Here is a 13380-nt window from a genome sequence, read left to right on the forward strand (position 1 = left end):
GATGTGTTTCTTGTTTATGAAGGTGACGAAGAACTCATCGTAAATGGTTACATTGATGCTAGCTTCGACTCTGATCCGATGACTCTAAGTCAAAAAACGGATACGTATTTATATTGAATGGTGTAGTTGTCAGTTGGTGCAGTTCCAAGCAGAGCGTTGTGGCGGGATCTACGTGTGAAGCAGAGTACATAACTGCTACGGAAGCAGCACATGAAGGAGTCTGGATGAAGGAGTTCATATCTGATCTAGGTGTAATACCTAGTGCATCGGGTCAATTGAAAATCTTTTGTGACAACACCAGAGCAATTGCAAAGGTCAACGATGGAGACATAGAAATTTGCAAAGTACATAGAGATCTGAATGTGGTAGACCCATTGAATAAGCCTCTTCCACGAGGGAAACATGATCAGCACCAAGACTCCATGGGTGTTAGATTCATCACAATGTAATCTAGATTATTGACTCTAGTGCAAGTGGGAGACTGAAGGAAATATGCCCTAGAGGCAATAATAAAGTTGTTATTTTATATTTCCTTATTCATGGTAAAGGTTTATTATTCATGCTAGAATTGTATTGATCGTAAACTTAAATACATGTGTGAATACATAAACAAATATCGTGTCCCTAGTAAGCCTCTACTAGACTAGCACGTTGATCAAAGATGGTTAAGGTTTCCTAACCATAGGCATGTGTTGTCATTTGATAACAGGATCACATCATTAGGAGAATGATGTGATGGACAAGACCCATCCATTAGCTTAGCATAATGATCGTTCAATTTATTGCTATTACTTTCTTCATGTCAAATACATATTCCTTCGACTATGAGATTATGCAACTCCCGGATACCGGAGGAATACCTTGTGTTCTATCAAACATCACAATGTAACTGGGTGATTATAAAGATGCTCTACGGGTATTTCCGAAGGTGTTTGTTGAGTTGGCATAGATCGAGATTAGCATTTGTCACTCCGAGTATCAGAGAGGTATATTTGGGCCCTCTCGGTAATACACATCATAAGAAGCCTTGCAAGCAAAGTGACTAATGAGTTAGTTACAAGATGATGTATTACGGAACAAGTAAAGAGAATTTCTGGTAAGGATATTGAACTAGGTATGAAGATACTTGATACGTCTCCAACGTATCTATAATATTTGATTGTTCCATGCTATTATATTCCCTGTTTTGGATGTTTATGGGCTTTATTTTACACATTATTACCATTTTTGGGACTAACCTACTAACTGGAGGCCCAGCCCGTATTGCTGTTTTTTTGTCTATTTCAGTATTTTGAAGGAAAGGAATATCAAACGGAGTCCAAACGGAATAAAACCTTCGGAAGCGTGATTTTTGGAACGAACGTGATCCAGAGGACTTGGAGTGCAAGTCAAGAAGCAGCCACGGCGGCCACGAGAGGGTAGGGCGCCCCCCTATAGGACGCGCCCCCCTGTCTCGTGGGTCCCTCGGGCGGCCACCGACCTACTTCTTCCTCCTATATAAGCCTACATACCGCGAAAACATCCAGGGAGCACCCGAAGAAATATTTCCACCACCGTAACCTTCTGTATCCGCGAGATCCCATCTTGGAGCCGTCGTCGGTGTTCTGCCAGAGGGGGATTCCACCATAGAGGGCTTCTACATCAACACCATATATAGCCCTTCCGATGAGTTGTGAGTAGTTTACCACAGACCTTCGGGTCCATAGTTATTAGCTAGATGGCTTCTTCTCTCTTTTTGGATCTCAATACAATGATCTCCCCCTCTCTTGTGGAGATCTATTCGATGTAATCTCTTTTTGCAGTGTGTTTGTCGAGATCCGATGAATTGTGGGTTTATGATCAAGTTTATCTATGGATAATACTTGAATCTTCTCTAAATTCTTTTATGTGATTGAGTTATCTTTGCAAGTCTCTTCGAATTATCGGTTTGGTTTGGCCTACTAGATTGATCTTTCTTGCCATGGGACAAGTGCTTAGCTTTGGGTTCAATCTTGCGGTGTTCTTACCCAGTGACAGAAAGGGTTGCGAGACATGTATTGTATTGTTGCCATCGAGGATAAAAAGATGGGGTTTATATCATATTGCTTGAGTTTATCCCTCTACATCATGTCATCTTGCTTAATGCGTTACTCTGTTCTTATGAACTTAATACTCTAGATGCATACTGGATAGCGGTTGATGTGTGGAGTAATAGTAGTAGATGCAGGCAGGAGTCGGTCTACTTGTTGCGGACGTGATGCCTATATACATGATCATGCCTAGATAACGTCATAATTATTCGCTTTTCTATCAATTGCTCGACAGTAATTTGTTCACCCACCGTAATACTTATGCTCTCGAGAGAAGCCTCTAGTGAAACCTATGGCCCCCGGGTCTATCTCTTATCATATTTGCTTCCAATCTACTTTTGCATCTTTTATTTTCTGCATCTATATTATGAAATACCAAAAATATATTTATCTTATCATATTATCTCTATCAGATCTCACTTTCGCAAGTGGTCGTGAAGGGATTGACAACCCCTTTATTGCGTTGGTTGCGAGTTCTTTGTTTGTTTGTGTAGGTTCGTGGGACTTGTTGAGGAGCCTCCTACTGGATTGATACCTTGGTTCTCAAAAACTGAGGGAAATACTTACGCTACTGTGCTGCATCACCCTTTCCTCTTCAAGGAAAACCAACGCAAGCTCAAGATGTAGCAATACTGATGATCGAATCTCGGGCAAGTAACATACCAATGGACAAAGGGAATTACGTATGTAGTCATAACGGTTTGACCGATAAAGATGTTCATAGAATATGTAGGAGCCAATATGGGCATCCAGGTTTCGCTATTGGTTATTGACCGGAGAGATGTCTCGATCATGTCTACATAGTTCAGAAACTCGTAGGGTCCGCACGCTTAACGTTCATTGATGATATAGTGTCATATGAGTTATATGATTTGGTGACCGAATGTTGTTCGGAGTCCTGGATGAGATCATGGACATGACGAGGAGTCTCAAAATGGTCAAGAGGTAAAGATTGATATATAGGACGATGGTATTCGGACACCGAAAGTGTTTCGGAGTGTACCGGGTGATCATTGGAGTACCGGAGGGGGTACCGGGCACCCCTAGAGGGGAGCACACCAGTTCATAGGGGGCTGACCCCCCCCCCAAGGCACCCTACCCATGGGAGAAAGGAAAGGGGGGATTCGGCCTCCCCCTTCCTTCCCTCTCCCTCTTTCCTTCCCCCCTCCGACAAATAAGGAAGGGGGGCGCGGACAAGGGCAGGAGCCCAAGTAGGATTTGGTCCTACTTTGGGCACCTCTTGGCCTCTCCCCTCTCCCTCCCACCTATATATATGAGGGAGGGAGCGCCTAGCACAACACAACATTGTCTTAGCCATGTGCGGCGCCCCCCTCCACCATTTACACCCTCGGTCATATCTTCGTAGTGCTTAGGCGAAGCCCTGCAGAGATAGCTTCACCATCACCGACACCACGTCGTCGTGCTGCCGGAACTCATCCACTATGTACCTCGCCGTCTTGCTGGATCAAGAAGGCGGAGGACGTCATCGAGTTGAACGTGTGCTGAACACGGAGGTGTCGTACGTCCGGTGCTCGATCGGTTGGAACACGAAGAAGTTCGACTACATCAACCGCATTGTCAAATGCTTCCACTTACGGTCTACGAGGGTACGTAGACACACTCTCCCCTCTCGTTGCTATGCATCTTCTTGATAGATCTTGCGTGTGCGTAGAATTTTTTTTGTTTTCCATGCAACTTTAGTTTCAACAACCAAATATACAAGGTACACCATGAATGCATATGCTTCTAAGTTCACATCCAAAATTCAGGAGAATTTGGGGTTGTGACATGTTCATGGATGGGGATCTTTGTCGAAGGTGCCTAAATGGGATGAAACTACAATTTAACCCTACTGAACAAGGGCAAGCTTTGTTGGAGGATATTCACGAGGGGATGTGTGGGACCCATATTGGGTCGCGAGAACTCATAGGCAAAGTATTTTGACAAGGATTCTATTGGCCTACAACCTTGAGCGATGCAGAGGAGTTGGTGCATACATGTGAGGTTTGCCAGTTTCATTTCAAAGAGATCCATCAACCAGCGCAGGCACTACAGACCATCCCTCTCTCATGGTTGTTCGCGGTTTGAGGGCTAGACATCCTTGGGTCATTTCCCCGTGCAACCAAGGGCTTTGAGTACTTGTACGTCGCCATCTACAAGTTCACGAAGTGGCCCAAGGTGGAGCCTGTCGTGAATGTCACTGCTCAGTGGCCTAAAGTTTTGCCCCCACCATTGTTGTCCTCTTAATACTTGCTTTCTCTCTATTCCTCCCATGATTCTTGCATCTATTTGAGGGGAAAAAGTGAGGAGATCTAAATCTACTATTCCACCAATCCATCTCTCCTCTTTGTGAGGGAAACCTTATGGATCTAGATCTTGGGAGTTCTTTGGTGTTCTCCTCCTTGTTCTTCCTCCCATATTCCTCCATAACATTAGTTGCTTTGAGGGATTTGGGAGAGAAGGACTTGAGCACTATGTGTGCTATTAACATTGCATTAGTCGCATCGATTTGAGTTCTCCATGATGATTCGTGGAAGTGAAAGTTGAGTAGCTTATTACTCTTGGGTGCTTGGTACCCTAGAGCTTGTTCCTATTGGTTGCTTGGGCACCCTAAATGATTGGTGTTTTCATGAAGCTCAAACATTTTGGCATTTCGGGCAAGTTTCTGGAGACTTCCATTAAGTTGTGGAGATTGCTCAAGCAATTTGAACGGGTTTGGTGACCGCCCTCAAGGGTATCCAATTGTACGGTTTCAGTGGCTGCTCTCAAGGTTTCCTTAGTGGAATCATGACACCTTGCATTATGCGAGGGCATGAGGAGAATACAGTAAGCCATTGTGGCACTTGGGGAGCATTGTGCCTCCACACCGCTCTAACGGATATTAGTATCCGCAAGGGTATAAACTTTAGGATACATCATCTTCTCCGCGTGCCTCGGTTATCTCTTACCCGAGCCCTTTACTTATGCATTTACTTTGTGATAGCCTTGGTGTTTCAAGTTATATATCGTGCTATCACATCCGTTTTTTTTTTGCCTTAGAATAAGTTGCTGATGCACATAGTTGAACCTAGTTTATTTTGGTTTTGTGGTTGGTAAATTAAACATTAGTTTTATTTCGCATTTATTCAAGTATAAAACGTAATTGTTTTTAAAACACCTACTCAATCCCCCCACCTCTTTAGGTGACATCCACGTCCTTTTCAAAGACAGTAGGCCGTGTGGGGTGAAAAATTTCATCATCGTCGTCCAGTTCATAGTGATTCTATTGTTGTTTTACTCTTGTGATCGATATGATCGTCTGTAATGGAGTGAGCACTTGCTAGGGTGGTAGATGGTAAGCTCATCATATAGGGTATAAAGTTATTAGAATCTATCTATGTGTCCAGACAGCATGCTTTGCGTCAGAACACACATACACAGGGCATAAATTGTTCCCTTGATGCATGTGGCAATATGCAGAATATGATTTTCTGCCTGTATTACCTCAATCAGCCCATGTGGACAGATGCAAAATGGTGGAAATCAGAGTTAACCAAACACATTCAGGTGAATCACGAATCCACCGTCTCCGCCCACCAAACATGTCTACCGTGTACGTACATAAAACTGCAACCCGGCCCCGTGCGCCGCCGCAAGGAGCCGCGCAACGCCTTTTTCCTTCGCCGCCAAGCAAGAACCGACGAACGTCGCCATCAACTTGCGACTGCGTGCATGCATAAACAAATCTCCGTGGCCGTCGGTAGCCTCCAGAGCCCCTCCCTCGGGAACCTGGCCGTCACCCCGGTCCCAAGTGGCCAACTTGCCCAGCGAACCCAGTGCCGGTTTAGCTAGCCCACGACGCACGTGACGTGACTAGTGTCGGCACCGGCTCTGTCTGGATCGGCATGCGCACAAGGGTCATCGCACCCGAGCGCGGCCGTCCGTGCGTGCGTGCGTGCGTCCAAAATGCTGCGATGGAACGCACGCACGCACGCACGAGGGGCTCGCATATGCAGCATTTTGGATATGCCCCTGCGACACACATCCACCGAGTAGGTGCTCGCATATGCAGCTAAAAGCATCTACAACCAAAGTTGACAAATTCGGACTACGTCTACCGTACTGACCGACGGACGGTGCCGGACGAGCCTTTTTTGTCCTTTCTACAACCACACTCTCATATACGAAACCCCGTTCATGCAAATTCATGCATGTACATCATATTCAACAATTTGCGATACAATACATACGACAATTCAACAATTCATTAGATGCCAAAATAAAATGTAACACAATTCATGCATAGATAGGTGATGCACGAACGAATTGGCGCCTCAATTTTTGTGCTTGTTGATCCTCTTCTTCGTCTTGATCATTCACTTCTTGGATTCATCATCCAAGAGGCTAGTGTCCTACGCCATGATTCTCGACTCATCCATCTCTCTCACAAGTCTCAACTTCTCCCTCGAGCTCATTTCCTTCCATTGTTGTCGTCTTTTGAAGCTTCCATTTTGCAATCTTTTCTTCCTTTTCAATTCTTTATGTCCTTCTTTCATATTCAATCTATCCCCGTCGAACTTCATTTTCTCCCTTTGCACATCTATAAAGAGTTTGTACCTCTCCTCCTTCTTCACGTCCTTGGCAGAAAAAATGCACGTCCAAGTGGCGGGCATTTTTGCTTGCTGCGCCATCATGGGTGACCCTGTCCTTCTCCCACTTGTTTCCCCTCACATGTCGGTTCCTCTTTGACACGGTTGCTTGTATGTCCACCCCACCATTTTCTTATTCGGCATCCAATCCAATTGATTGGTTGGAGCTAGATCCATTGTTTTTTTCATCTTCATGCCGCTTTCAATGCCCGCAAGGACAATTTGCCACTCTGGTTTTTCATTCAATTTCATCCAACAATGCGACATATTGAATGGCCTCTTCTCGACTTGATAGTACAAAGCCACCACCAAAGTTGCATGGTTTTGAACTCTGTTGCCGCTTTGGTTCCGGCTAACAACTTATTTGGGGAAAAACAACAAAGTTGCTCACGTTCTCTTGGATGATGGATCAGATCCATGCTAGTGTTCAATAAACTCTCAAATAACAAAACATCTTCAAGTTGTGCGTGTTCCCCAGGTGTTATGCCTTGTTTGGAGCACAGATCGAGGATTTTTTTTTGTTAAAAGTGGATCATCGGGCCCACCACGACTCCTTTCCGCAGTTATGATAAGTTGCAGGACCACCAAAACTACCAAAGGTCATCGAGAGTCCTTGGAGAATAAAACTTCATTTACAAGGAATCAACCTTGGCTTGCAGCCCTCAGACAAAAAGAAAATACTTGGACAAAGGATCTTGTTAAAAGATGCTCGGATATGCGAAGTACGTCATCGCTTGGATCTATACCTAAACATTGACAGACGAGCACAAAAGGAGGACCTCAGATCTAGATGCTGACGTGGAGGATGGAACTCGCCTACGAAGTGGAAGACCACAAGATAGAACCCAAGTCCCCAACTTGAAGACCAGTTCAGTGGCTATTGACGGTATCCTGGATTAGGGGGTGCACACCACGTCGGCCCGCCGATCATGGGCCGGGCCGTGAACCCGTGCACAACCAAAGAATGGGACTCCCCGGCCCTCGATATACTCAAGGTGGAATCCTTCGAAGACTTGGCGTACACATCAAGACGTATTTGAATGATCAGCATGTTTACCCTAGATTGTAACCGATCATGTGTAAACCCTAGATACCCCCGGTGCCTATATAAACCGAGGGATTTGGTCCGTAGAGACAGACATTCAAGGCCTAGAGGTTAGAACTCATTCATATGATCTCCAGATAGACAAGAAGTATGGTTTTACCTCTTCAAAAGGGTGCGAACCTGGGTGAAAATTGTGTCCCCTTTACTTATAGTGTACCAAGATCATCAGTCAGGGACCCCCTACCCGAGATCCGGCGGTTTTAACACCGACACATGTGATGACTTTGTCAATCTTAAATTGTGTCGGCTTAGTATCTCCGAGGTAATAGGGGTAGGATGTGCGTGCATACATTCATAGGGATGAGTTTATGTGTGTGTGTGAGGTTCTGCGTTGTACTGTGTTCAAAATAGTAATAATAATCAATAATAATCAATAATAGTATGACATGCGGAGGCTTTGGTGTTATCCTCCGTTTTGGAAGAAAAATAATGATCTTTGATTTTGTTGTTCGTGTCCGTGGACTGTATTGGTACCGGTACCCCCCGTATTCCTACTACTGCTCACGCGCCGTAGTACTTGTTTTGTCTTTATACCTGGCAAAATATAGGCGAAAACAGATACATGTCGTAGTATATCCGTTTTGCCGCCTTAAAATCGCTCTGCCGGTTCACTCCAAAGCCATTCAAACCTCCACCAAACGCAGAGCGAGCGAGAGCCACTTGGATCAGCAATTCAGCATGACCGCCACCTCGCGGCCACAGCATCCCAACGGGAGCCTAGCCCCGGCCTCGGACGGCGGCGAGTCCTTCGCCAAGTTCTTCGAGTGCTGGATCTTGGAGCAGTCCCGTGACCTGGCCGCGCTCCGCGCCGCGGCGACGGCGCGGCCCGACGACTCTGACCTCCGGCGCCTCGTCGACCGTGTCCTCGGCCACTACGAGCACTACTACCGCGCCAAGTCCGCGGCCGCCTCCGCTGATGTGCTCCCCATGTTCGCGCCCTCGTGGATCTCCGCCACCGAGAGCCTCTACCTCTGGTGCGGCGGCTGGCGCCCCACTTCCGCGATCCAGCTGCTCTACTCCAAGTCCGGCCTGCAGCTCGAGGCCCAGCTCCCGGCGTTCCTCGACGGCGGCAGCCTCGGGGACGGCGACCTGGGCGGCCTCTCCGCGGAGCAGCTCCAGGCCGCCGACCAGCTGCAGCGCCGCACCGTCCGGAGGGAACGGGCGATCGAGGAGGTCGCCGCCGGCGCGCAGGTAAACTGTTTACCAACCCCAGCTTCCTCTCCTTTTTTTGATTCGTTAACTAATGTGAACATATAGGAGTCGTTGGCGACGACGAAGATGGTGGAGCTCGCCGGAAAAGGAGGTATGGACGCGGCGGAGGGGATGGAGCGGGAGATGGATGCCAAGGCGGAGGCGATGAAGCGCGTGCTGGAGATGGCGGACGCGCTGAGGCTGGAGACGCTGCGCGGCGTGGTGGGGCTGCTCCGGCCTGCGCAGGCCGTGCACTTCCTCGTGGCCGCCGCGGAGCTCCACCTCGCCGTGCACGAGTTCGGCCGGCGCAAGGACGGCGCCGCGGCGGCGGAGTGAGCCTGCAGGCTGCTGGGGACGCGCGCACGTGGTTGCTCTGCTCCGCGCAACGCTAGTCGTCTAGCTAGCTCCGAGCTGCCTTCGTTTTGCCTGGTCAACGAGAGGTGTCGCGATAAGCTTTGACCGTGATCCCTTTCTGTTTGGTCTACATGTGCGTTCTGCCAATGTCAAATACTATGTGGTAACTTGTACGAAGAGGGCTAGCTACTTGTGTATGTATAATGCACAAGCTCATGCCATGCTGGTTTAGCTACTTGTATGTACTATGTGTAATGCATTATTCTGGAAAGTGGAGGCGTAAAAGGGGTGGCCAAATTCACTGTTTTGATCATATTTCATTAGTTTAGCACGATCTTATCCTGTGTGCCAAAAATTTCAGATATGAACCTTTTACTACCGTCACCCGACTTGGCGGTAGGGTTTCACTACCTACTGCCACGGTCTTTAGTGGTAGGGTCGTGGTCAACGTCGACGGCGTCGTCATGGACTAATAACGTGGACAAGTGGCTACCATCACAAACCTCGGCGGTATGGTTTAGAGCAACTCCAACGCGCCAATCCATTTTGTTCGCGCGCGTCCATTTCGGTTGGCGCGGACAGAAAAGTCGGCCCAACGCGCCGACCAAAACGGCCACGCGTCTGCTTTTCGTCCGCCTGCCAACCCATTCCCGGCCCATTTTTGATCCTCATGTGCGTCGGCGCGGACACAAAACAGACGCGTGACGCGCCTGCCTACTCCCCCCTGGCCCGCTAGTCGGTGGCACATTGGCCATCCTCCCCCATTCCAACAACAAACCCTCGCCCGCCTCCTTCGTCGTCGCCGCCGCCGCCCATTTTTCCGGTGCCTCTGCCAGCTGTCGCTGCCGCCACATCGCCCTTACAACGCCGCCACCTCCCATGTCGCCGCCACTGTCGACTTGCCGCTAGGGATCCGAAAGCTTCCCACCCCCACTCCCCGACACATCCGCGACCAAGAAGCCACCTCGCCGCCCCACCAGCTCCTTCGTCCTGACACCGACACGCTCGTCGGACGCCATCAGGCCAGCTAGTTGGTTCAAGGGCGGCGCGACTCCCTTCGCCCGGCTCCTTCGTCGCCGCCCGCAAGTTGTTTGACGGTTTGCCAAGGTACAAAATGGATTGCGCCGATGAGTTCTTTTTTCACAATTTCCTTTCGACTCCGACGATTCCTCGTCTGATGATGATGAGGAGATCTTGGTTGCCGTGTTGGTCCATCACCACCTCAATAGCCAGCGGCCGTTGTTTCGTGGCTCTGTTCTGGGCCACTTTCCGGCATTGAATCGCAACCAAGAGAGCGGGCATTTCCTTCTTTGGATGGACTACTTTGACAAAACGAACCCATTGTTCGAACATCAGAAATTCCGCCGCCGTTTCCGTATGAGTAGGCATCTTTCCAACCGTATTAGAGAGGGGTTGGTCAGCTATGATGACTATTTCGAGTGCAAAGAGGATGCCCTTGGAAAGATTGGCTTCTCCTCTTATCAGAAATGCACTACAGCCGTCCGAATGCTTGCATACGGAGTGCCCGGTGATCTCATTAACGACTACGTCCGTATGAGATAGTCGACATGCCTAGAGTTGCTGTACAAGTTTTGCAAGGCTGTTATTGTTGTGTTTGGCCCTGGGTACTTGAGGGAGCCGACTCCTCAAGATACATCCCGCTTGGTGGCGATGAATGCCAGCAGGGGCTTCCCAGAGATGCTTGGCATCATAGATTGCATGCACTGGGAGTGGAAGAACTGCCCTTTGCTACGTCTTGAGCTTGCGTTGGTTTTCTTTGAAGAGGAAAGGGTGATGCAGCGCAGTAGCATAAGTATTGCCCTCAGTTTTTGAGAACCAAGGTATCAATCCAGTAGGAGGCTCCTCAACAAGTCCCACGAACCTACACAAACAAACAAAGAACTCGCAACCAACGTGATAAGGGGTTGTCAATCCCTTCACAGCCACTTGCGAAAGTGAGATCTGATAGAGATAATATGATAAGATAACTATATTTTTGGTATTTTATAATATAGATGCAGAAAATAAAGATGCAAATAAAAGTAGATTGAAACTTATATGATAAAAGATAGACCCGGGGGCCATAGGTTTCACTAGTGGCTTCTCTCAAGATAGCATAAGTATTACGATGGGTGAACAAATTACTGACGAGCAATTGATAGAAAAGCGAATAATTATGATGTTATCTAGGCATGATCATGTATATAGGCATCACGTCCATGACAAGTAGACAGACTCCTGCATGCATCTACTACTATTACTCCACACATCGACTGCTATCCAGCATGCATCTAGAGTATTAAGTTCATAAGAATGGAGTAACACATTAAGAAAGATGACATGATGTAGAGGGATAAACTCAAGCAATATGATATAAACCCCATCTTTTTATCCTCGATGGCAACAATACAATACGTGTCTTGCAACCCTTTCTGTCACTGGGTAAGAACACCGCAAGATTGAACCCAAAGCTAAGCACTTCTCCCATGGCAAGAAAGATCAATCTAGTAGGCCAAACCAAACCGATAATTCGTAGAGACTTGCAAAGATAACTCAAACATACATAAAAGAATTTAGAGGAGATTCAAATATTATTCATAGATAAACTTGATCATAAACCCACAATTCATCGGATCTCGACAAACACACCGCAAAAAGAGATTACATCAAATAGATCTCCACAAGAGAGGGGGAGAACATTGTATTGAGATCCAAAAAGAGAGAAGAAGCCAACTAGCTAATAACTATGGACTCAAAGGTCTATGGTAAATTACTCACAACTCATCGGAGGGGCTATGGTGTTGATGTAGAAGCCCTTCGTGGTGGATCCCCCCTCCGGCAGAACGCCGGCGACGGCTCCAAGATGGGATCTCGCGGATATAGAAGGTTAGGGTGGTGGAAATATTTCTTCGGTGGCTCCCCGGATGTTTTTAGGGTATGTAGGCTTATATAGGAGGAAAAAGTACGTCGGTGGCCGCCTGAGGGGCCCATGAGACAGGGGGGCGCGCCCCCACCCTCGTGGCTGCCTCGGCTGCTTCTTAACTTGCACTCCAAGTCCTCTGGATCACGTTCGTTCCAAAAATCACGCTCCCGAAGGTTTCATTCCGTTTGGACTCCGTTTGATATTCCTTTTCTTCAAAATACTGAAATAGGCAAAAAACAGCAATACGGGCTAGGCCTTCGGTTAGTAGGTTAGTCCCAAAAATGATATAAATGTGTAAAATAAAGCCCATAAACATCCAAAACAGGTAATATAATAGCATGGAACAATCAAAAATTATAGATACGTTGGAGACGTATCAAGCATCCCCAAGCTTAATTCCTTCTCGTCCTCGAGTAGGTAAATGATAAAAACAGAATTTTTGATGTGGAATGCTACCTAGCATAATTCTCAATGTAATTTCTCTTTATTGTGGCATGAATGTTCAGATCCAAGTGATTCAAAATAAAAGTTCATATTGATAAAAGAAATAGCAATACTTCAAGCATACTAATAAAAGCAATCATGTCTTCTCAAAATAACATGGCTAAAGAAAGTTCATCCCTACAAAATCATATAGTTAGGCTATGCTTCATTTTCGTCACACAGAGATGTTCCCAACTTCTATACCCCCGATGACAAGCCAAGAAATTGTTTCATACTTAAATAATCTCAAACTTTTTCAACCTTCACGCAACACATGAGTGTGAGCCATGGATATAGCACTATAGGTGGAATAGAATAATAATTGGGGATTGTGTGGAGAAGACAAAAAGGAGAAAATCTCACATTGACGAGGATAATCAACGGGCTATGGAGATGCCCATCAATTGATGTCAACATGAGGAGTAGGGATTGCCATGCAACAGATGCACTAGAGCTATAAATTAGTGAAAGCTCAACAAAAGGAGACTAGTGGGTGTGCATCCAACTTGCTTGCTCACAAAGACCTAGGGCATTTGAGGAAGCCCATCGTAGGAATATACAAGCCAAGTTCTATAATGAAAAATTCCCACTAGTATATGAAAGTGACAACATATGAGACTCTCTACA

General features: G+C 46.9%; 1 protein-coding gene across 1 annotated transcript; it reads left to right on the plus strand.

Annotated features, from left to right (window-relative positions):
* The first annotated feature begins 8424 nt into the window (after window positions 1-8424).
* On the plus strand, window positions 8425-9648 carry LOC119280938 (protein DELAY OF GERMINATION 1-like). The gene is made up of 2 exons (XM_037561615.1): window positions 8425-8993; window positions 9060-9648. The coding sequence occupies exons 1-2, from the start codon at window positions 8481-8483 to the stop codon at window positions 9327-9329; spliced, it is 783 nt and encodes a 260-aa protein (XP_037417512.1). The 5' UTR covers window positions 8425-8480; the 3' UTR covers window positions 9330-9648.
* Window positions 9649-13380: the final 3732 nt, after the last annotated feature.

The sequence above is a fragment of the Triticum dicoccoides genome, chromosome 3B, assembly GCF_002162155.2.
Source record: "Triticum dicoccoides isolate Atlit2015 ecotype Zavitan chromosome 3B, WEW_v2.0, whole genome shotgun sequence".
Taxonomy (NCBI): domain Eukaryota; kingdom Viridiplantae; phylum Streptophyta; class Magnoliopsida; order Poales; family Poaceae; genus Triticum; species Triticum dicoccoides.